This window comes from Andrographis paniculata, unplaced genomic scaffold (genome assembly GCF_009805555.1).
Source record: "Andrographis paniculata isolate CXL003 unplaced genomic scaffold, ASM980555v1 Contig12END, whole genome shotgun sequence".
In the NCBI taxonomy this organism is placed as follows: domain Eukaryota; kingdom Viridiplantae; phylum Streptophyta; class Magnoliopsida; order Lamiales; family Acanthaceae; genus Andrographis; species Andrographis paniculata.
This window is the reverse complement of record NW_026137402.1, coordinates 2,354,647-2,377,843: the sequence shown is the minus strand read 5'-3', so window position 1 is coordinate 2,377,843 and position 23,197 is coordinate 2,354,647. Positions and strand designations below refer to the sequence as shown.

The window sequence follows — 23,197 nt, the reverse complement described above, 5'->3', positions numbered from 1 at the left end:
AAACGCGATTAAGTACATGTCTTTTGCCATCATATTATATTTATGTGCCATGAGGCATATAAGAATAAGATCATCCAAAATTCACAAATGTTAAGAATCGTTCTTTTGTCAAATTATTTTTCACTTAATTTGTATACGATATAAATATAATATTAATATTTAAAATTAGATAAGCAAAAAATAAACAAATATTTAACTATTTAATTATGGAACATATATAGTATATTTTTATTTGTATTTACGATATAAATATAATATTAATATTTAAAATTAGATAAGCAAAAAATAAACAAATATTTAACTATTTAATTATGGAACATATATAGTATATTTTTATTTGTATTTACGATATAAATATAATATTAATATTTAAAATTAGATAAGCAAAAAATAAATAAATATTTAACTATTTAATTATGGAACATATATAGTATATTTTTACTTATAAAAATATAATTAATTTATAGTATAATATTTATTATCTTATAATAAAAAATATCAAAATAATTATAACTATATTTAAAAAGTTATATTAACATAAATATATATTTTATCTATCTCAATATTATTGACATTTTTTATTGGGGGAATGATGTTCAATTATTTGATAATAATGAATTATTATATTATTTTATTATTTTTTATATAATTAATAATATTGATAGTTGTAAAATAAATTTAATATATATAATTAGAAAACATTAAGATATTTATTTTTATATTTTAAATAATTATATCCCAATAAGAAATATATACAATATGAATATCATTTTATAGAAAATAATTTTTTTATAATACAAGTAAATAAAACATACTGCATCATGAGGTCGTCACCTCCTATTTTGAGCCCCATAACGTAATGTTAAAGCTAAAATCAACCATAAAAACGCATTATTATATAACAAAATCCGATTTAATATTACAAAACATACTTCTAAACAAAAGGTTTTTCCGGTTAAAAATTTACATATAATACAATAGATGTAAGTTCACTCATTTCAGTCTGTCTTTTTATATCGCGAGACGTCCCCTGTCCCGGATGTGCCATACATACCTGAACCAAATATTTTTCTTAAAAGCAGTTTAGAATTAAATTAATTTTAAGAACTAACGTGAAATATATCATGTCATATCTTTTAAAATAAAGTCTAATCTTCGTCAATCATAAAATACGTGTCATGTCGTACTAATAGTGAAATGATGCAACAAAAATATCAAACTCGATAACGATGCACATGCACATAACGATGTCAATCATAAAATTTAAGGCTTGATAACTTGTTTGAAGCTGTTAAAGATGGTTTTATGGCATTTGTGTGAGCTCTGAGATTTCAATTCTTAATCCATCGCCAAACCATCGACTTAGAGCAGTGTATGGTTACGGTGAGCTTTCGTATAGTACCTCATCTACGTGGTTCAATATTTTCAATCAATCTGTAATCAACCATTTTCTTATGTCGTTTTTTTATTTCTTGCTTCACTAGAGATATTGCTTCTCCTCGGCTTTATTGTTGTTTTGCTTCTGAACATAAATAAGTCACAATACGCCTATATATCGAAAAATGCTTTATTGCTTCTGCAAACTTATCACGAATATGTTTTCCATTCCTATAGTGTTGTAGTAAAAATTGAACAATTGCATTATTTGTTTCAACACTTACGTCTTTTTTTCTTTCTCATTTGCAGGAATGATATGATCTAAAGAATAGAAATGAAACACCGGATGAAATCAAACTAAAATAGGTCATTACAAGGTTTGGATTCTTTTTCACTTGCTTTTAAAATCTGACCTGTCAATTGAAAAAAATAAAATGATAATATCCACCAAATTTTAGCTTTTATGTATACATCTATTATAATTAATGATTCATTATTTTGTTACCCTCTCAAATGTCATAAAGTTCAATAGAAAAACTAACCATGGCATATATGTGAATCTTCGTGCAAATTTCAATCTTCCTTTTTGGTGGTTGTCATTGTTTTACGTCGTAACTGTGCTATAACATTATATAAAAACTTGTTGGGATTTTGCGGAAAGGAAGATGAAGCAATGTTTATGAATACCTTAGCTAAGGTTTAGATTTCTAAATGTAATGAGAATGTAATTGTGACAGGGTGTGTTTGTTCGGGGAATTTTACTCCAAATCCACTATTCATCCATTTTTTTTTATATTATACTAAAAATTAATTTTACATTCAAAATATCATATCAACAGCTATTTATATCACATCGTCAACTATTCCAATTCAAATTTTTTACTATCAACTCAAAATCCAAACTCCCAGACGAACACACCCAAAGTAAAACTCCCTAATTTGTTGTAGTTGGTAATTGAATGATGTGTGTGGAGTATTATGTCCGAAATGTAAATCCATGTGTGTGCACAATGGAGAGATTGGTGCGTGTGGAATATTATAGTCTGAAATGGATAAGTGTGTGCGTGATTTTTGTTGAAAAAACGTGTTTGTGATTTCTTTTCCATTTTTGAAGTATGTTTTTAGGGTGTGTTTGTTTTGGGGTTTTGGATTTTGAGTTGAGATTTGAATAGTAAAAATTTTGAATTTGAATAGTTGTATGACGTGATATAAATAGGTGTTGATGTGATGTTTTGAATGTAAAATTAATTTTTAATAAAAAATTAAAAATAGGTGTTTGATTTGATATTTTTGAAGAGAAAAAATTGGATAAATAGTGTAAATCCAATCCAATCTCCCAAACAAACATAGTTTCTATAAGTTTTGGAGGGAGTAAATTATTAGGGTGTGTTCTTTTAACAAAAATCACAAACATGTTTTTTGAAAAATAATAATATATTACATGCATTCATTATTTTTATATTATCTATATAATTTTTTATACCTCGTATAAAAAAAAAATACCAGTTTAATATATTTCACAAAACAAATACACTCTTAGTTTCTGTAACTTTGGAGAGGCAACAATGTTGATGTGATTAAAATTTTAAGAGGAAAACAGTGAGTGTGTCCGGGTCTAATATTTAAATAAATTAATAGTTTTTTTTTTAAAAAAAAGCTTTCTTAAATTTTAAAAGTTCGTTTTTTTCTTTAAATATTGAAATTTATGTTGATATCTAAATTTTTATAGAAAATTAAGAGTGTTTTTATTTTGATGTGAGAGAAAAAAAAATATTTTTCTTTTGGAAATACAGAGGCCAAATAATACAAAATTGAAAATTTTGGGTAAAAAAAATTAATAGATTATCTAAATATAATATTGTTTCTAAAAATTAATTAACACCTCTTTTATCTTTAATATATTAAATTAATGAAAAATATTTTATAATTATTCTAGCTTTGTCCTTATAATAAAAAATTTTAATATATTTTTTTCAAAAATTAATATATTACATATTTATTATTTTTATATTATCAACATAATTTTTTATATTTTGTATCAAAAATATTTTCAAATCATAACACAAAACAAACACACAATATAATTATCATATTAATTAAATTTAAAATAATTAACTATTTAATATATAATCTTTTACTATTGCATCAACTAAATACAAAATAATTAATTATTTATTACATAATTTTTTAATAATTGTGTCAGCAAAATTTGTGGTCGTAATGCAATGGAAGAGAGGAAATACATTTGTAATGTTAGGAAAATGTGGGAACTCGTAGGAGATGGACGGCTATTTTGTACAGCCGGAGCTGTTTGACAAATAGCTTTTTGAGGAGCTTTTAGTTTATTAAATAGCTTTTATTTGTTTGATCAATAAAAAAACTAATTTAGGTGTTTGGTAAATTAGATTTTTGAATAGCTTTTTGGATCCAAAAAGCTAATTTTTGAAAAGCTAACTTATCCAATGTTTTGAAATAATTTTTTTTTAAATTTTTTTATTCCTTATATGAATTTAAAAATTTATTATGCATTTTACACAAATAAATATATTTTGATTATTTATTAATTATATTAGAATATTTTATTATAATATAGTTTTACTTTTATAAATTTAAAATAATTAATTTTTATATAAAAATTATTTTAATTATAAAAAATATATAAATTTATTAAAATCATAGAAAATATAAATATTAATAATTTATTTTTATATTAAAATTACATTATATAAATTTTATACTAAAAATAAATTAAATAAATTAAATTTGTTGAAAATTATAAATATAATAAACTAATCGATAACTAACATAATAAATATATACACAAAAAATTTATTATTTTATATTTTACATCATTTTCAATAGAAAAAACTATTTATATATTTTAATAAAAATATATTATTTTTCTAAATCTAACCGTAATAAAAATAAATACTTTTATAACACTTTTACAATTTTCAATAACTAATAACAAAAATAAAATATAAATGTCCTCAATTGTCATTTTATATATAAACAGCTAACATCAAATTGTTGTTTTACCAAACATTTTAATATGGCTAATAGAATCAGCTAGTCAAACCAATTAATTGAATTAGGTAACATTATCAGCCAATTGAATCAGCTAACGACTAAACAAGCTATGTATTTTTCAAAAAAAATCATTTTTTTCACAAAATATTTCATCAAATATTATTTTTATATCAAATTCAAACTATATTTTTTCCAAATTCATCACACCCTTAATTTAGAAAGTATTAGATTTGATATAGTCTAAATAGTAAAATTTGGGAAAACTGCGGTAAAAAAACCAACCTTAGATAATTCAAACTAGCGAACCGAACCGGCTGTAGCCTGTGCGATCTATGGAAAATGCAAAGAAGATTTTTATAGGCCGAAACGACGCCGTACTGTGGTATCTGCTTCGAGGATTTCATGCCCATATAAAGGACAAGCAGAACGACGGACTCCGATTAAAAAAAAATAAAATAGGAGAACGAAGGACGGCAATCTCAGTGCAGAACGTGGTGAGTGGAAACTCGAGATCGGCTCGAAGCTAATCCTTTTCAGCAATGGCGATTACGCTCAGCAGTGGATTCAAGATGCCGGTCGTCGGACTCGGAGTTTGGCGAGTGGAAGGCAAGGAGATTAAGGATCTTATCTCCAATGCCGTCAAAATTGGTTATCGTCACTTTGATTGCGCCGGTACTCTCTTATGCTTCAAGGATTGTGTTTTGTTTACTGGAAACGATTTTATTTTTCCTATTTGATTATCTGCAATGTCGGATTATGTTTTGAGGTATGATCGAGTGATTCGTACTTTTTGGCATGTGGAAGTTGAAAAGCTGCTTTCACTGATGAATTTATTTGATTTTAAGCACTCTATGAACATTTCTGTATTTTTCGATGTGCTAGAAATTGTGGTTTTCTGAGTATTGAGAAGTAAATGATTTCGTTCATAGAGAAGTGAACAAACATCTAATTCCAAGAAAAAAGTGAAGTTAACAGCAATCTTACTTGAGTTACTCGCCTCTAGAATTATCTATAATTCTTCGTTGATCAAGGATATTGGATTTTGAATTGCTTGCTTCTTAAAACAAACTGGACAGTTCTTCTTCAGAGATGTGTATCATGTTTTTGTTGTGCTTTTCTAGTGATTCGATTTGTAACATGATCCCAATGCATTAATAGAGATAGTCAACGAAATAATTAATTCCCAGTCTAATATTGTAAAAAAAAATTGTTATTCAGCCAAAAAATGATTAGTTACAAAAGACTAGGAGTGCGCTTGGTTGTCAATATAGTTTTGGTTTTGATTTTTTTGTTTGAACAGTAATTTGAATGAGGTGTTTTGTAAGAAACAATAGTGTATTCGTATTGGAAAACTTGAAAATGGAGTAGTAGAATTTTGAGAAAAAATGCAGAAAGAACAAATTCTGTGTATTTATATAGTTGAAAATTCTAAACCCAAAATAACCTAAATAAATAAATAAAAAAAATAAAATTGTGAAGTAAAGAAAAAGTCTGGAAAGTAGAAAAGCACCTATTTGAAGGCCTAAACGATCCGAAACCCAAAAAAATTGGCAAAGCAATCAGTTCTATTCATTGGGCAATTTCGTTAGAGCACTAACACAAATTGACAGAACTCAAAAAGCTAAGTTGACAACATTTGCCAATAGTGGATTTCTTCAAAGTGATAGTAGGGTCTTGTAAATAATCATCTTGCTGTAGCTATTTCGAATTCATGATTATTTGCATTATGACATGTTCAACTTCTTTCTGCAGCTGATTACAAGAATGAAGCTGAAGTTGGGGATGCACTGAAGGAAGTGATTCAGGCTGGACTTGTTAAGAGGGAGGATCTTTTCATAACTACCAAGGCTAGTAATATTATTTGCACTTATGTTGAGCTTCAAATTTGTAATTTTCAAATTCTACTCTGTATACATTGCTCTGAGTCTCTGAACATGATTGGATTTGTTCAAAAATGCAGCTATGGAATTCAGACCACGGGCATGTAGTCGAGGCTTGCAAAGACAGTCTCAAGAAGTTACGTCTGGATTATCTAGACTTGTATCTAGTTCATTTCCCCGTTGCCACAAGACATACTGGTAAATTTCACTGATTTTTTGCACCTGATACTCTGCTGGCCGATATATCTGTGTGATTTTCCAAGCTTATATTTATGGTTACATAAGATGTGTGTTCTGATGGTGTATGAGAAAGAGGAGATTAACTAGTAGGTCTGTTGGTGAGTGTCATGGAAACTTCATCCAGGTGCTGAAAAGGGCAAAGGGAAAAAGTGGAAGATGCTATCCCACTAGGAATACTAAAGAAGATGTATTTATTCTATGCGGCAATTGCGTTGATCTTAATCTTTCATTGTCTTTGTTTTGTGATTTTCAGCAACTCCCGCACTAATTTAGTGATGTGTTCTGTTGAAAGATAAGAAATTGTTTTTTCTTGGCATTGACTTTCTTGCAGGAGTTGGCACAACTGACAGTGCATTGGCTGATGATGGTGTCTTGGACATAGATACAACAATATCGTTGGAAACCACGTGGCATGCAATGGAAGATCTCGTCTCCATGGGCTTAGTGAAAAGTATTGGGATCAGGTGACAGCTTCTCTACTTCATGATTTTCTTTCGGCTGCTTTACCATCTGAGTATATAACCTCTTTAATAGAAGTTTGAAATCCTAAAACTACACAAAAATCTATACAGGTCTATATATATATGTGCAACAAACTCTCAGATACCAGCTTCAAAATTCTATTAAATTACTATGTGCACTGTGTGCCTCAATGTATTTTTCTCCGAGGACTTCATGATATTCATTGTTCTTTTATTGGATGCGTCTAACAAATTAATGGACACCTTCATGCAGCAACTATGACATATTTCTAACTAGAGACTGCTTAGCCTATGCGAAGATCAAGCCTGCTGTGAATCAGATAGAAACACATCCTTACTTCCAACGAGATTCTCTTGTCAAATTTTGTCAGAAACACGGTGTTTCTGTCACAGCCCACACTCCTCTTGGCGGCGCTGCTGCCAACACAGAATGGTTTGGTACTGTATCGTGTTTGGATGATCCTGTTTTCAAAGTATGTTCTCTCTCTCTCTCTCTCTTTCAACCTCTTTCCTTAGAATCAAACAAAGTATCTACAACGTGTTTGTTTAGTATTTATATTTGTAACTGTTTTTATAAGGAATAACATTTTGTATGTTTTTTTTGTTGTTAGATAATGTATATTTTCTTGGGGTAATCGTGTATCTTTAAATTATAAAGTTTGTTTTTTAATCCAACAGGGCTTAGCCGAAAAGTACAACAAGACCGTGGCGCAGATTGTTCTCCGCTGGGGCATCCAGCGGAACACAGTTGTCATTCCCAAGTCATCGAAAATCAAGAGATTAGAGGAGAACTTTCAAGTATTCGACTTTGAGCTCAGTCAAGAAGATATGGATCTTATCAAAAAGCTTGACCGGAACTATCGAACCAACCAACCTGCCAAGTTCTGGGGTATAGATTTGTATGCTTAAATTGGCGTCGTGCTTCAAATCTCCAATGTGTTTCCGGGTACGTTAAAATTAGAAGAACACCATATTTCGTAGCATTATTAATAATGCATCACTTAACTACAGGCGTCGAGCTAAATTGAATGTTTCTTCTTTAGGAATACATCAGAATTCAGAACTGTCCTCTCTATATTATCCAATTATCGTTACAGTTTTACGTAAAAATGTAATATCACACGTCGATACGTCCTGCATTAATTAGTAGACAAAAGGAAAGATAGCTCGGCGATTCTTAGGGTAGTCATCGAACTTACTTAAATACCACCTATGTGTTTCGGCTGCCGCATAGGTAAGGTTAGCTACCTGCAATAAGTGAATTTCACCAGTCAGTGTGCGCGAACATCGCTCAAAGTGTCGTATTTGTATATGAGTTTACGTACCACGAAATCCCAAAGAAGCCAGATTGTAAGGTCGAAGCATCCGCTCGCAATCACAAGCCCGAGGTATATGACCTACACGATATAAGTTTATCGAAGATGATTGAACCATTTTGTTCTTTCCTTGTTGGTGCACCGTAAGAGTGCGCAAAAAAAAGTTGTAATACTTACAATTTCTGCGAAATAATGAGGAGAAGAAACAAGCTCAAACCAGTCGCCACGAGGAATTGTGTGCTGATTGATCATTTCCTTGCTCGGCCTCAACGAGCCCTGGTTAAACAAGAGAAGTGAAACTTCAAGTACCTGGGTTTCCAGGGGCAAGAACTCTTTATATTCGAACAATAAATTGGGGATTGTATGTTCTTGAGGATAGTTATGGTGCCGAGTTGGACAAATTAGCACCATGCTATTTAGAAGTGAGTATTGGTCGGTTCAAATTGAAAAAAATTGAATTTTTTTTCGGTTCGGACTGTTTGATTTGGATTGTTTGGTTAATTGGTTCGGTTCGATCCAAAATCGAATTTATAAATTTCGATTTCGATTCGGTTATGATTTTTAATTTTAATTTTGGTTAATCGAAAAAACAGAACTTTTAAAAATAATAATAAATTATATAATAAAAATAATTATGATTTGAATAATATTTTGGGTAGGTAAAAGTAGTGAAATGACATTTTTGCCTTTATTTTTTTGATATAAAAGTAATGATGTGATGTAAAGTAGGGGTATTTATGAAAAAAATGGGGTATTTAATGAAATGGTTACTTTTTAATTGCACGTCCCAAAATAGAAACATGTATACTTTCTAACTGGAAGGAGAGAGTATATAATTATAATTTTGAGTATTTATATTTGATTGTATATTAAAAATATATATTAATAAATAAAAGTTCTGTTTATTCGGTTTTAAACCAAACCGAACTAGTTTGGTTCGGTTTACTTGATTTTGAAAAACTTTGGTTCGGTTTCGATTTCAATTTTTATAAACCGAAAACCAATCAAAATTGAAAGTTCGGTTCGATTTGAACTGAACCGACCGAATGCACACCCCTGATGCTATCAGTACATATAAAATAAGCTTTTATCATTATCTGCAGTGCTATCAGCATTGTGTTGAATTATGAAATTAGTATACTTACAAGAATGGCATGAATGTTGCGCTGATGAATCCAACCCCACGAGAAAATGGCTGCGCCGAGCCACATATACCATTTGAATCCAATAAGAGCATCGATAAGCCGGGATGGATCAAATTTGAAGGTGCGCAGTCCTTCCTCGTGCAAATTCGATACGAATCGAAACAGCTCCGGGACATGCTCGGCACAGAGGGATAGACCAGCTGCTGTATAGAAACTATTACAAGAGAGGGAGATTAATGAATGAATGAATGAAGCATTTGTAAATTTCACAATGCTCTTTTTGTGCTTGAGATCATAACAAAAGGTACGTAGATGGATTCCTACAATAGGATACATAAGGGTTTGCTTTCCGAAGTTTAATAAAATATTACTTATATTCGGTTTTAAAGGTTTCATTTATTTTTTGCGAAAATTTTTTAGAAATACTTCAATTAGTATTTTATAATATAAATAGAATGACATTTGTAAAAAAAAAATAAAATTGTATATATACAAATATAAAAATATTTTTAATATTAAGTACAATAACGCAAAAAAAAAAAGTGATCTTAAAGACAAAAGAGGGAGAATTATATTAAAATATTATTTAAATAAAAAATTCAAACTAAGTGCAAAGAAAATTTTGCGAACATTTTTTATATATATATTTATAAGGTAAGTTGTGTTTATTTTGTATTTCCTTGTATTTATATCATCATATTTTTATTAAAAAGTTGACATTTATGTCCTTGGGCCACTTGTGGGGTAGCACATCAGGCGGTCAAAGGAAATAAATGAGAATTTTTGCAGATATATATAATATATTTTTCAGCGAGATAAATAAAAAATAAAAGTAATAATTGATAACTTTCTCTCTATCTTTTAGTTTAAATATTATATTGAAAATATTATAATGTTCGTTCAGTGCCTATTACCCGTTCAAAACTTTCTCAAGATAATAAAAAATATTACTAAAGAAAACTTAAAATTTTAAATAGGATTCTATATTATGAAGTTAATATACTGTGTTCATATATACTTTTCAAAGTTTTGACATTAATACATTTTTTACAAATAAAAAATAAAAAATTAGTACATTAAATATTTATTTAATTTTATAAAATATTATATTATAAAATACTCAACTTTTTTTCTCTTTTATATGTACACAATATTTTTAGAATTTTGGCATTACTCGATTTTTTTTTCTTTTTTTTTTAAATATCATTAAATATATATATTTTCATAAACCCATCACATCAAATACTTTTGTGGATTTTGATTTTAAATAGTAAAATTTTAAATTGAAATATATATAATCTACTTTATTCTCTCATAAAATATTATATTATTTTAGAATCGCAGCGAAAAAAAAAAGAAAGATAAATACCCTATTTTTTCACAAATATCTTTACTTTACATCACATTATTACTTTTATTACAAAAAATAAGGGCAAAAATATCATTTCACTACTTTTGCCTATACACTGTAATTAAAATACTATTATTCCTTAATCTCTGCGCAAAAAGTAAATGTATACTTTTAGCTTGGACAGAGGGAGTATTAAATATAAAAAACTCGTCAATTTTAGTTCTATTATAAATAATTTTAATCCATTTTGGTCTCAACATTCCAAAATCAACGAAAATTGTCAACATAGATGTAAAATGATCGATGTCGCAACTGATTTGGAAAAAATATGACCGTATTCCATTTTACACGACTGTGTACATATATACAACCATGTACTAAGATGGTGTTAGAATATGGTCGTATTTTGTTCTGTTATGACTATAATTTTTTTATTATTATTATATAAAACAAAACTCCAAACAAACACACTCTTAGTTTAGTTTTGAATTAAATTTAAATTTTAAGATAAATTTGGAAAATTGTATTCCTTTAGGTCATTATATTTCTTTTATGTTTGGTTTGAAAAGATTTGGTTAAATTTTGTATTTAAATAATGTGTTTATTCACTTAGCATTTTTAAGTGAAATTATTAATAGGAAAAAAATTAATTTTGGTCCTAATATAACTAAAGTTTATTAATTTTAGTCTCAATATAAAAAATTCATCAATTTTAGTCCTATTATAAATAATATCAATCAATTTTGGTCCATTTGTTAAAAAATTAATGGAAATTACTGATATAGACGTAATATAGGTGATGTGGCAGAAAACTACATGACCATGTAAAATTATACACGACCATGTTGTTACATGTATAATTATACATGACCATGTTCAACATGGTCATGTATAATTATACACGGCCGTGTTTTTTTCTGTTTTGGTCTAAAATTTAATTTTTTTTTTGTTATATATATATTTTTTAAAAGAAATATTTTCAATTTAAAATAGTTGATATAGTTAAAATGGAAAAAAATCAATAATAATCCTAATATAATTAAAATGTATTAATTTTAATTCAAATATAAAAATTTATAACATATATTTTTTTGAAAGGTTTTGTTGAAAATTCTATTATTGATAAAAAATATCTTCTTACAAACATCCATTTACACAACTATTTTTATTTTTATTTTTGTATATTATAGTAGTATTAAAAATTAATTTATTATTTCAATACAATTATATATGTCTATATTGAAATTGTATTGAAGTGTAAAATTAATTTTGAATACTATAATATACAAAAATAAATAACAGTTGTGCAATTGAATGTTTTTAAGAGAATAAATTCATAAATAGTAGAACTTTAGACAAAATTTTCCAAAAGAACATACTCCATAAATATTTATATTTGAACTAAAATTGATACATTTTAATTATATTATGATTATTATTGATTTTTTTGCATTTTAACTGTATTAACTATTCTAAATTAAAATATTATTTTTTTAAAAAAAAATATAACAAAAAAAATAAAATTTTAAACCAAAACAGAAATGTATACAGACGTGTAGAATTATATATGGTCGAGTAACAATATGACCATGTATAATTATACATTAAAATATACATAGCCGTGTAACAACATGACCGTGTAGTTTTCAGATCAACTGCCACGTCACCTCCGTTACGTTCACGTCAGCAATTTCCGTTAGTTTTTTAACGGTGAAACCAAAATTGATTGAAATTATTTATAATGAGACTAAAGTTGATGAGTTTTTTTTTTATATTTGGATCAAAATTGATAAATTTTGATTATATTGGGACCAAAATTGATTTTTTCCCTTATTAATATATATTATTAAAAAATATAATATAGACACGTTAACACAATATATTATAGATTTTTGTAATAAACAATTAAATACAATTTTTTTTTTATATGTTACTAACACAATTTTTTATATCTAATAATAAAAATAATTACATTTAAAAATAAAAAAGTGAATAAACCATATTTCATGAGATATTTTGTTCGAAAAAAAAAAAGATATAGAAATACAAAATTCAAATTATAAAATTTGAAATCACTTTGTTATAAGAAACACAGCTTGTAAGACTTTATTTAATAGATAATCAAATATATAATAACCCAAGGCAATACAAATTTTCAAATATATCTGAAAATTTAAATTTAAATAAAAAATTAAATTAAGAGTGTGTTTATCTAGAATTTTGATTTAAGAAATATAAAAACAAAATTATAAATGAAAATAGAAAGAAACACAACCTTATTTTATTGCACTAAGTCTGTTTTCTAACACAATTACGATACTTAGATGTATGTATATATGCGTCTGTGTAAAATAGAATGGGTGTGTTTGTTTGGGGGTTTGGATTTTGGATTGGGATTTGAATAGTAAAAATTTTGAATTTGAATAGTTGTATGATGTGATATAAATAGGGTTTGATGTGATGTTTTGAATGTAAAATTGATTTTTAGTATAATATAAAAAATGAAAAATAGGTGTTTGATGTGATGTTTTTGGGGGGAAAAAATTGGATGAATAGTAGAAATCCTTCAAAATCCTTCAAACAAACACACCCTTTGTCAAGATCAGTTGTCACACAAGTTGTCAATTTTCATTGTCTAAAATTAATGCGTTTTTATATATATATATATATATATTATAATAAAAATTGATATATTTTGATTATATTGAAATTAATATGATTTATTTTTTTATATTACCAATTCGATTTTTTTATAACTTATATATACATATAAAATACATTAAGGGTGTGTTTGTTTGGGGATTTGGATTTTGAGTTAGGATTTGAATAGGAAAAATTTTGAATTTGAATAGTTGTATGATGTGATATAAATAGGTGTTGATGTGATGTTTTGAATGTAAAATTGATTTTTAGTATAATATAAAAAATGAAAAATAGGTGTTTGATTTGATGTTTTTTGGGGGAAAAAATTGGATGAATAGTAGAAATCTTATTAAATCCCCCAAACAAACACACCCTAAGTGTGTATTTTGTTGATTGATATGAAAAAATTTAATTTGAATTTAATATTAAAATAATATTTGATGAGATATTTGTAAAAAAGAAAAATATATTTTCTTAACAAAATATTGTTCAAATAATAAAAAAATTAAATATTTTGGACTAAAACCGCACGACTGAACCAAAACAAGAAAGGTGTGTTTGTCTAGTAGTTTGGATTTTGAACTGAGATTTAAATAGTAAAAAATTTGAATTTGAATAGTTGTATGATATGATATAAATAAAGATTGATACAATATTTTGAATATAAAATTAATTTTTAGTATAAGATAAAAAATATAAAAAATAAATATTTGATTTTGAAAAAAAAAAAAAAAAAAAGCACCACTAACAACAAAGTTAAATAAGCAGGCACTCACAAATAACCAATGATGTAACCGAAGAGGTGCAATTTGGCAGAGGGACGATACTTGAGCACAAAGAAACTCTCGTAGAGGCGTCGAACCACCTGAATCTCCAACAGAACAAGCAGAAACACCGATTTCCATACCTCATCTGAAACTCCTCCTCCTCCGCCGCCGCTCAAATGGCAGCCGTACATCCATGTCGCAACAAGCAAGCATGTAGTCCATATAACCGCCCACAGGTAAAAATGCCCAAAATATTTCAAAGGAACACTAAATCTCTGCATCAATCGGTAATTATATATACCATATCAATAAAAAAAAAACGCTCAAAGGAACAGTAAATCCACCATACGTACGCAAAATCCTTAAATAATTTTAATCGCTCACTTTTGACGAAGACTGCGCAACCTTTCCTCGCTTGATGAGTTCAACAAAACGGTTGTGAAACGAATCGCTGATTGGCGACGGAATCGATGCGATTAGGAAAGGAAGAATCAACGAAATCCAGGCTGCTCTCAGTAGCCAGACGAGAGACGCCATCGCCGTTTAATTAGTGAAGGAAAAAGTGAGCTAGTGAATTAATTTAATCGATACCAACAGCGAATACAGAATTTATAGAATGAATCTGCAGTTGCAGAATGAGTAGTAGAATTAAGTAGAGTGAGTAATTGAGCTTACCTTGCGTAGGATCCAATATTCCATAGCTATGGCGAGCGATTTCCACACGCAGCCTGCACCTGCACCTGCACCTGCAGCCTAGACCGCAGCGAATTGCTCAAAGCAGCAATGTTCGGCTTACATGTTAGTTCAGAGAAAGAAATTTTAATGGTGCCATAGACATTACTTCCACAAATATTATTAAAAATATTACTCCCTCGTCTTTAATACTTCTTCTGCCTATATATAATATCTATTTTTTTCATTATTGTTGTTTGACATATTATGTTACTTTTTTTAAAAAATAAAAATTATACATTTTAATTTTTATTATTTATATTTTTTTTAGGGTGTGTTTGTTTGGAGGATTGAGTTTTAAATACATTATTCATTATATTTTTTCACCTAAAAAATATCAAATCAAACATTTATTTTTTATTTTTTTTATATTATACTGAAAATCAATTTTACATTCAAAACATCAGCTAGACACCTATTTATATCACATCATATAACTATTCAAATTCAAAATTTTTACTATTCAAATCTCAACTCAATATCCAAACTCCCAAACAAAAACAAACTTAGATATTTATCAAAATAATTAGTTATCTTAATCTTAATTTTATTAATATATTTTTAATTATTTACTAATCATATAGATCATAAATTTTCGTGTCAACCTTCCAACAATGTCTATGACGGGAGAGTATAATTTTACGGTATACATGACAATTTAGGAAGATATTATTAATAAATAATTAAAAAATAATTATAATATAATAAAATTAATTATAAATTAAGATTAAAATAATTAATTAATCTAATTAAAATCAATAAATTATAAATTTTAATATATTATTAATATATATTATTTTTAAAAACATGACATAAGACGTGGAACAAACATAAATAAAAAATATAACATTATATGTGGGACGAACAAAGTATAGTATTATCTGCACACAAACACAATAGATATATATATATATTTCATCTATTCACAAAAAAAATCAATGTTCAACCAAAAATTTTATTTTGTTATAGGTAAAATAATATAAAACCCTCGTGTGGTTTTCGAAATTTGCTGAAAATTTCATCTGATCCTAATATTTCATATCACTTACTTGTGGTTGTGGTTCCCAAAATACTGCATAGAAAACAATTTTCTTTAGTACTTAATGACGATTACAATTCACGTTCCCAAAGTACAAAGGTTGATAAATGAGAGTATGACCGTTAGTTAGTACTTCACTTGTTGAGATGAGCACGATCGAGCAGAACAATAAACTTTACTGTTACTGCGGTAAAATGTTCAAGTACGACCTGAAGATTAGTTGTATTTAGGTGCGTAAATTGCAATTGTCATTAAGCACTAACATAAAAGATTTTTTATGCAATATTTTTAAACCATGAGTAGGTAATATGAAATTTTAAAACCAGATTTTTTAGCAAATTCTGAAAACTACATACAAGTTTTATGTTATTTCGCCTTATTCATATTACTATTATATTTAACATAAAAAAATACATATACCGAAAAAACACCAAGTGTAAACAATCTTTTGTATAGAATGTTTTTTGTTTGGATTTTGAAATTCGAATGATAATGATGTTTAATTAATTAATAATAATGAGTTATAATATTATTTTATTAATTTTAGTGTAGTTAATACTATTGATAGTTTTAAAATAAATTTAATATATATATGATTTAAAAAATTAGAACATGTATTTAAATATTTTAAATATTATATCACAATAAAAAATGATAATATTATTATTTTGTAGAGAATAAAATTTTCTAATGCAAGTAAATAAAAAATATATTTTTATTTATAATTAATATAAATTAATTTTATAAATGATGTGAAGTTTTAAATATAAAATAAATATTTATTTTCTTAGGAGAGAGATAAAAGTAAAGAGTTTTGAGTTGGTCATGGATGATATATGATGTTATATGTTATTTAATTAATTAAATTGATTTATATTTGTTAAGTATGTTTTGATCTAGTAAGTTTGACCTAAAATAGAAAAGTATGAATTATTATGTGATAGAGAAAAATAAAAAGTGTGTTAATTGTTATGAAAAGGAGAAAGTATTTTTCTTTAATAATTTTAAAAAATAATATTATTTTATTGAATTTGTTTAGTTGTGGTATTAATTTTAATGGTTGCATAGTATAAAAAAAAGGTAAATTGTAGTAAATAAAAAATAAATGCCTAAATTAAATTAATATCATATATTTTTGGGAGGAAATAAGATTTCAATATTAAATATATGGTATTTAATTATATATATATATTATTTTGTGTACAATAAATATCAACAATTAGTGCAAAATCTGTTTAAAATGGAAGATATCATGCAAATATTATATATATATATGACCATAATAGATTTGACAATAAACTAAATAAATTTTGTCAATAATGAAATATTATAATTAATATTTTATGAGAGAGGAAACGATATAAAAATATTGACAAGAAAGAAAGACATTCATCCGACGAGAAATGAAGGATTACAAAATCTTCTTATTGGCCAATCGGAATACGCCATATGACACAATCTGAAAACGAAGCTAAGGCTACCATTCTCCTATAAATAGAGGTCTTGGCTAATTTATTAGACACCAAAGTTTATTTTGAAGATCGTGCAAAGGTAAATTTCTCCGTACTCTCTTCATTGTTCTTCGTGTCCTTCGAAACATTCTTCGTCGAAAAGACTGATTTGGACAAATGATCTAATATTTGCCGACAAATCGATTAAGTTAATATTTTTCGTCGTATGTCCAATCGGATGAAATATCTTGTTCCAAAAAGCGTTGAAGAATCCGTAAAAGGTAAGGGGAAAGTCTTCAAAATTTATCCCAAAATTTCAAAGCGTTTGTTGTGTGCTTCACTAAAAGCATCAACCCGATTATTTTTGATCCAAAAGTCAAAGGAATACGTCGTCAAAAGCATTATGAAGACCAAATACTCCTCTACAAAGATCAAAGCCCCAAATTCACTAAAAGGAGTCTTCAAATTCAAAGTCGATAATCAAATTTGTCCAAGCAGAGACCAAAGTCATCCAAAGATCCGATAAAGTGAAACCGAAGACTAAATCATTTCAGACAAACAAAAGTCACCCAAATCCAAGTTGAACAAATGAATCGATTCGGAAAGAGAATCGAAACACCCAAATAGAGAATAAGACCCGTATTACATAAATGTAATTTCTAAAAATTTTTGTATTTACAAAATCAATACAATTTTTTTTTTTTGTCTACAATTATATTTTTGGAGAAATATATATATATATATATTTTTTTAACAATATCAATTTCAAATAATAAAATTTGAGGGATAAAAACGAATGAAATTTATATTTATTTGTTTAGGATGGTTGTGATGTTACCGAATAAATTAACAACATATTGATTTTCTCACTAAGCAAATATTATTTAACATTATATGTACTCTGTTAAATAAAAAAAATATGTGTACTATATTAATATATTTTTAGTAATTAAATCAATTGTAAAATATATTATGTGATAGTATATCATATGTTGTGTAAACATAATTAATATGCAACACGGATTAAATGCTCAATAGTTTTAATTCAGCACTTTTGATGAATGCTTAAAAACTAATTAAATTTAATTAATACACATAATTAATAAAATTAAAATAATTATGTATAATTAATTTATACTTATTCAGCCGATGCCTGATCTTAGGGGATTTATGTATTGTTTGTGTTTATATCTTGTATTGGCTTTTTTTTTTTTTTATAATGATGTGAGAATCCATAGCCGCTACTTGTTGTATTGTATTATGTAATGTAGAACTATGCCATGGACTATGTTTATATTATATTAACATCATTTACATATTGTGTGTCTTCGTATAGTGTGATATGTTTAATTTAATATTTCTTGAAAAAAATTAATGAATATTAAATTTTGTTGTAATCCCAAACAATCACATATATCATAATCAAATAACAATTAAAATTCAAACATTCAAATAAAAACATTTTAGTTTGTCTTGATTCAAGCACAATTCAAACTCCAATCTATTCATTTTTCTATTTTGGTTCGTCCCATAACAAAGTATCAATTTCATTTTTTAGTAATTGTACTATCTACATAACATTACAAATATCCTTCCAATTTACAATATTACACAAATGTCATTATCTTTATATCATACAGTACTAATAAGGTTAATTTAGTCTTTTTACCTTTATTTCTACTTTAAGCCAACATAATACTAATATTTATAAAACTTCATGCAAAAAATAAATAGATATATAAATATGGGACGGAGAGAGTATTATTTAGTCCGGACTCTCAATAAAAATACGCTAGTTCTCTTATAACATGTCACATCAAAATATTATTCCCTCCGTCCACAAACTAATGTCCTACTTTCCTATTTGGGACATCAAATAACTATTGTCCTATTTCCTTTTTTAAACACAAATTTTACATTTTTACCCTTCATTCATTTATTACTTTTAATCTCTATCATACAATTAAGGGCAAATTTGTCAATTCATAACAAAAAGACAATTACCTAAAAAACCGTGTAAATATACTTTACGACAATATAAATTGGACGGAGGGAGTATTTTTTAAAATTCATATTCAAAGTTCAAACCTTCAAATAAACATATCTTAGATTGTCTTATTTCAAACATAATTTAACTCTATATAGCCCATATTTTAATAAAAATATATTATTAATTTTTTTTTTTAAAAAAAATCATGTCAAAATATTGTTTAAATCAAAATATAATATAAAAAGAATTAATTTCAAATTAAAATCAAATAAATTTAATATAAATAAGAATTGATATAATATTTTAAATATAAAATTAAATTTTTAATATAAAATCTTAAAAATATAAATTAAGTATTTAATTATATATATATATATATAACACTTATAAAAGAACTCTAGCTAAAAACAGCCTAGCATATACTATCTCAATCCGGCTCTCAGGGTCCATTTACTTTTTGTGTGTTGATTTTTCAATATTAATTATTATATAAAAATGTAATACAAATTAAGAAAAAATTGCAAAAATACTTCTATTAGTATCTTATAATATTATTATAATAATATTTGTGTAAAAAATTATACAAATATAAAAATATTTTTAATATTAAGTATAATAACGCAAAAGGTAAATGAGACGTTAAAGCGAGGATAAATCACTTATAAAGAACTCTAACTGAGCAGCCTAGCCCAGAGTTTGGAGCACCTGACGTTTAGGACAGTATATTATCTCTAAATTACTACTCTATTTATGGACAATACTCCTAGGGATGTCAAATGAGGTGGGTTAGCCCCGGATCCGTTTTTAATGGGACGATTTCGGGTCTAAATAATATGTTTTAGGGCAGACTGTGGATTTAAAATTTTAAATCCGGCTGGGTTCGAGGCGGGCTACGGGTTTTACTAAAACCCGCCCCAACCTGAACCCGGACCCGAGTCCGGATATTTTTTAAAATTATTATAACTAATATATATGTATATTTATATAATAAAAATATATTATTTATGTACTTAAATAATTTTAAATATAAAATTCAATTAGTCTGTCTGCTCCAAATAACTTTTTAAAATTATTATACCTAATATATGTATATTTATATAATAAAAATATATTATTTATTTATCTTATTTTTATGGATCAATATTTGATTATTTTTAGGTTTTTTTTGTGCTTTTAATGCTATTTATTTTAGTATTCAATTGTTAAAAAAATATTTATTATTATATATTTAAAAAAAAAACGAATTTGCCGGGTTAACCGCAAACCCAGAGGGTTCGGGGCGGGACGGGGCGGGGCGGGTCCTGGGGCCGAGTGAAAGCGGGACGAGACGGGTCTTGGAGCCTAATATTTTTTAGCGGGGCGGGTCTCGAGGTCTGCAGAACCCGTCCCGAACCCGCTCCGTTAACCTCCCTAAATACTCCATGTCTAGCCCACCCTATCTAGTCGCTCAGCTCCGTGTAATTTTGGTTTTGTATTTAATACTAGAAGTTATTTTTAAATAAATACTGTATGTAATATTTCTTTTTAAAGAAAAACAATTAAGCGTAAAATACTGAATGTGTTCGCAAATAAATTTTGTTGACATATTTTTCTATTATTATAATATATATAAACTCCGACAATATATATAATACAATATACTCATCCATCATATTCAAAGGTTGTTATTTTCTATTTTCGTCCGTTCCAAAATAAGGTTACCATTTTCTAATTTAGTAATTGTACTACCTACCTAACATAATAAATACTCTTTCAACTTACACTATATAACACAAATGTCATCACTTTTATATTACACAATACTAATAGAAGCATTTTCGTCTTTTTCACTACAACCAATTATAATACTAATATTAAAAAATTTACGTACAAAAAGTAAACGACAATCTTGCACCGGGACGGAGGGAGTAGTATATTTTATTATTATTTGTTTATAAAAATTAATAAATAATACTCCTTCCGTCACAACAAATTTATCTCATTTAACTTAGACACAGAGTTTTAGATATTATGTGATTAAATTGTATAATTATTATTATTTTTTAAAAAATGACAAATTATGTGGGAAAGACTAAAATGGAAACAGTGGACAAAGTAAGTGGAATGAAGGAGAGTAATATTTAAATGATAATTGGTGGTAGTTATATACATATATGTTTTCCTAATGTTTTAAGGGTGTGTTTGTTTGAGGGTTTGAATTATGAGTTGAAATTTGAATAGTGAAATTTTTTAATTAGAATAGCTGTATGATGTGATATAAATAGATTTTGATATGATATTTTGAATGCAAAACTAATTTTTAGTATAATATAAAAAATGAAAAATAAATATTTGATTTGATATTTTTTTGGAAAATTTTTTTGACAAAAAGTAGAATTTGTTGAAAATCTTTGAAAGAACACACCCTTAATGTATTAATATTGATATAAATAAATGTAAAATTGATGATATTTATTAGAGTTAGTAATTGGTCTGATTCGTGTCGGTTTTGTGTCTGATTGACTACTTTAAACGGATTAAATAACTTAAACCTAACCCGATCTGTCTAATATCGTATCGGATTCGTGTTGATTTGTTTATTATCATATCAGGTTCGTGTTGACCCGTGTTGATCCATATACATAATTACGTCTAAATTCTTGATTCAAATTCAATTATTTTTTGTCATATTTTAGTTTTATGTTAGTTTTTGTTGTTTATAGTGTAATGTACACAATGAATTAGATCGAATTATCTAAAATTAAATTTAATATTAAATTAATATGTGGGCTAATTATATAATCATAATTATTTTACATATATAATATATATATATTCATTAATATATTATAATCTGGTTATCGTGTCGGATTCGAATTGAGAGACTAACTCTAACCCGACCTGTTTATTATCGTATCAACTCGTATATATAATCAGATTGAAATCTTTTACCTAAATCCAATTATCTCGTATTGGGTCAGTTTTTGCTAACTCTAAAATTCATAATGTGTAGGGCAGTTAAACTTACTAAAAATTATATATAATATTGAGCTGACTTGAAAAACTATATGCCTTGTAAATAGACATAGTTTTTTTTTTTTTTTTTTTTTTTTTTTTTTTATATTAGTAATATATTATTTATACGTTTGTTTGGGGGATTGGATTTTAGATTTTTACTATTCATCCCATTTTTTTCCCCTAAAAACATCAAATCAAACACCTATTTTTTATTTTTTATATTATACTAAAAATCAATTTTACATTCAAAACATCACATCAACACCTATTTATATCACATCATACAACTATTCAAATTTAAAATTTTTACTATTCAAATCTCAATTCAAAATCCAAACCCCAGACAAACACACCCGTAATGTAAAAAACACTTAGAGACTAAAAACACAAAATGAAAATACTTTCTATTTTAGTCACTATTTAAACTAAAAAAAGAAAAGAAAAGAAAAGGAAAGAAAGAATAAAACACAAAATCAAATGACAAATTATTTAATTGTATTTTCTCTTTCTCATTTCAAAATATATATTTTACTATTTTACATATTTGTACTAATTAATAAAATATTATTATTTTTTTTATACTAACTAATAAAGTAATATATATTTTTTTAATCTATTATAAAAATTCCAAAGAAATACATTTGAGTGGGGACAAAGAAATTATTGATTTTTATATTTTTGCAAATATGTCTCTGAAATCTGTCTGTTATCTTCTGTCACATGTGTTCGATGTGATCTGTTCAATGTCTGTGATTTG

At 26.6% G+C, this 23,197-nt stretch overlaps 2 protein-coding genes across 2 annotated transcripts; one reads left to right on the top strand and one right to left on the bottom strand.

Annotated features, from left to right (window-relative positions):
• The first annotated feature begins 4,833 nt into the window (after positions 1–4,833).
• Positions 4,834–8,135, top strand: LOC127253329 (NADP-dependent D-sorbitol-6-phosphate dehydrogenase-like). Its single transcript, XM_051277876.1, has 6 exons — positions 4,834–5,079; positions 6,160–6,254; positions 6,368–6,485; positions 6,859–6,991; positions 7,263–7,482; positions 7,688–8,135. The coding sequence occupies exons 1-6, from the start codon at positions 4,947–4,949 to the stop codon at positions 7,916–7,918; spliced, it is 930 nt and encodes a 309-aa protein (XP_051133833.1). The 5' UTR covers positions 4,834–4,946; the 3' UTR covers positions 7,919–8,135.
• Positions 8,133–14,768, bottom strand: LOC127253337 (polyprenol reductase 2-like). Its single transcript, XM_051277889.1, has 6 exons — positions 14,616–14,768; positions 14,241–14,506; positions 9,471–9,684; positions 8,503–8,601; positions 8,335–8,406; positions 8,133–8,257 (listed from the first exon to the last, which is right to left on the bottom strand). The coding sequence occupies exons 1-6, from the start codon at positions 14,766–14,768 to the stop codon at positions 8,153–8,155; spliced, it is 909 nt and encodes a 302-aa protein (XP_051133846.1). The 3' UTR covers positions 8,133–8,152.
• Positions 14,769–23,197: the final 8,429 nt, after the last annotated feature.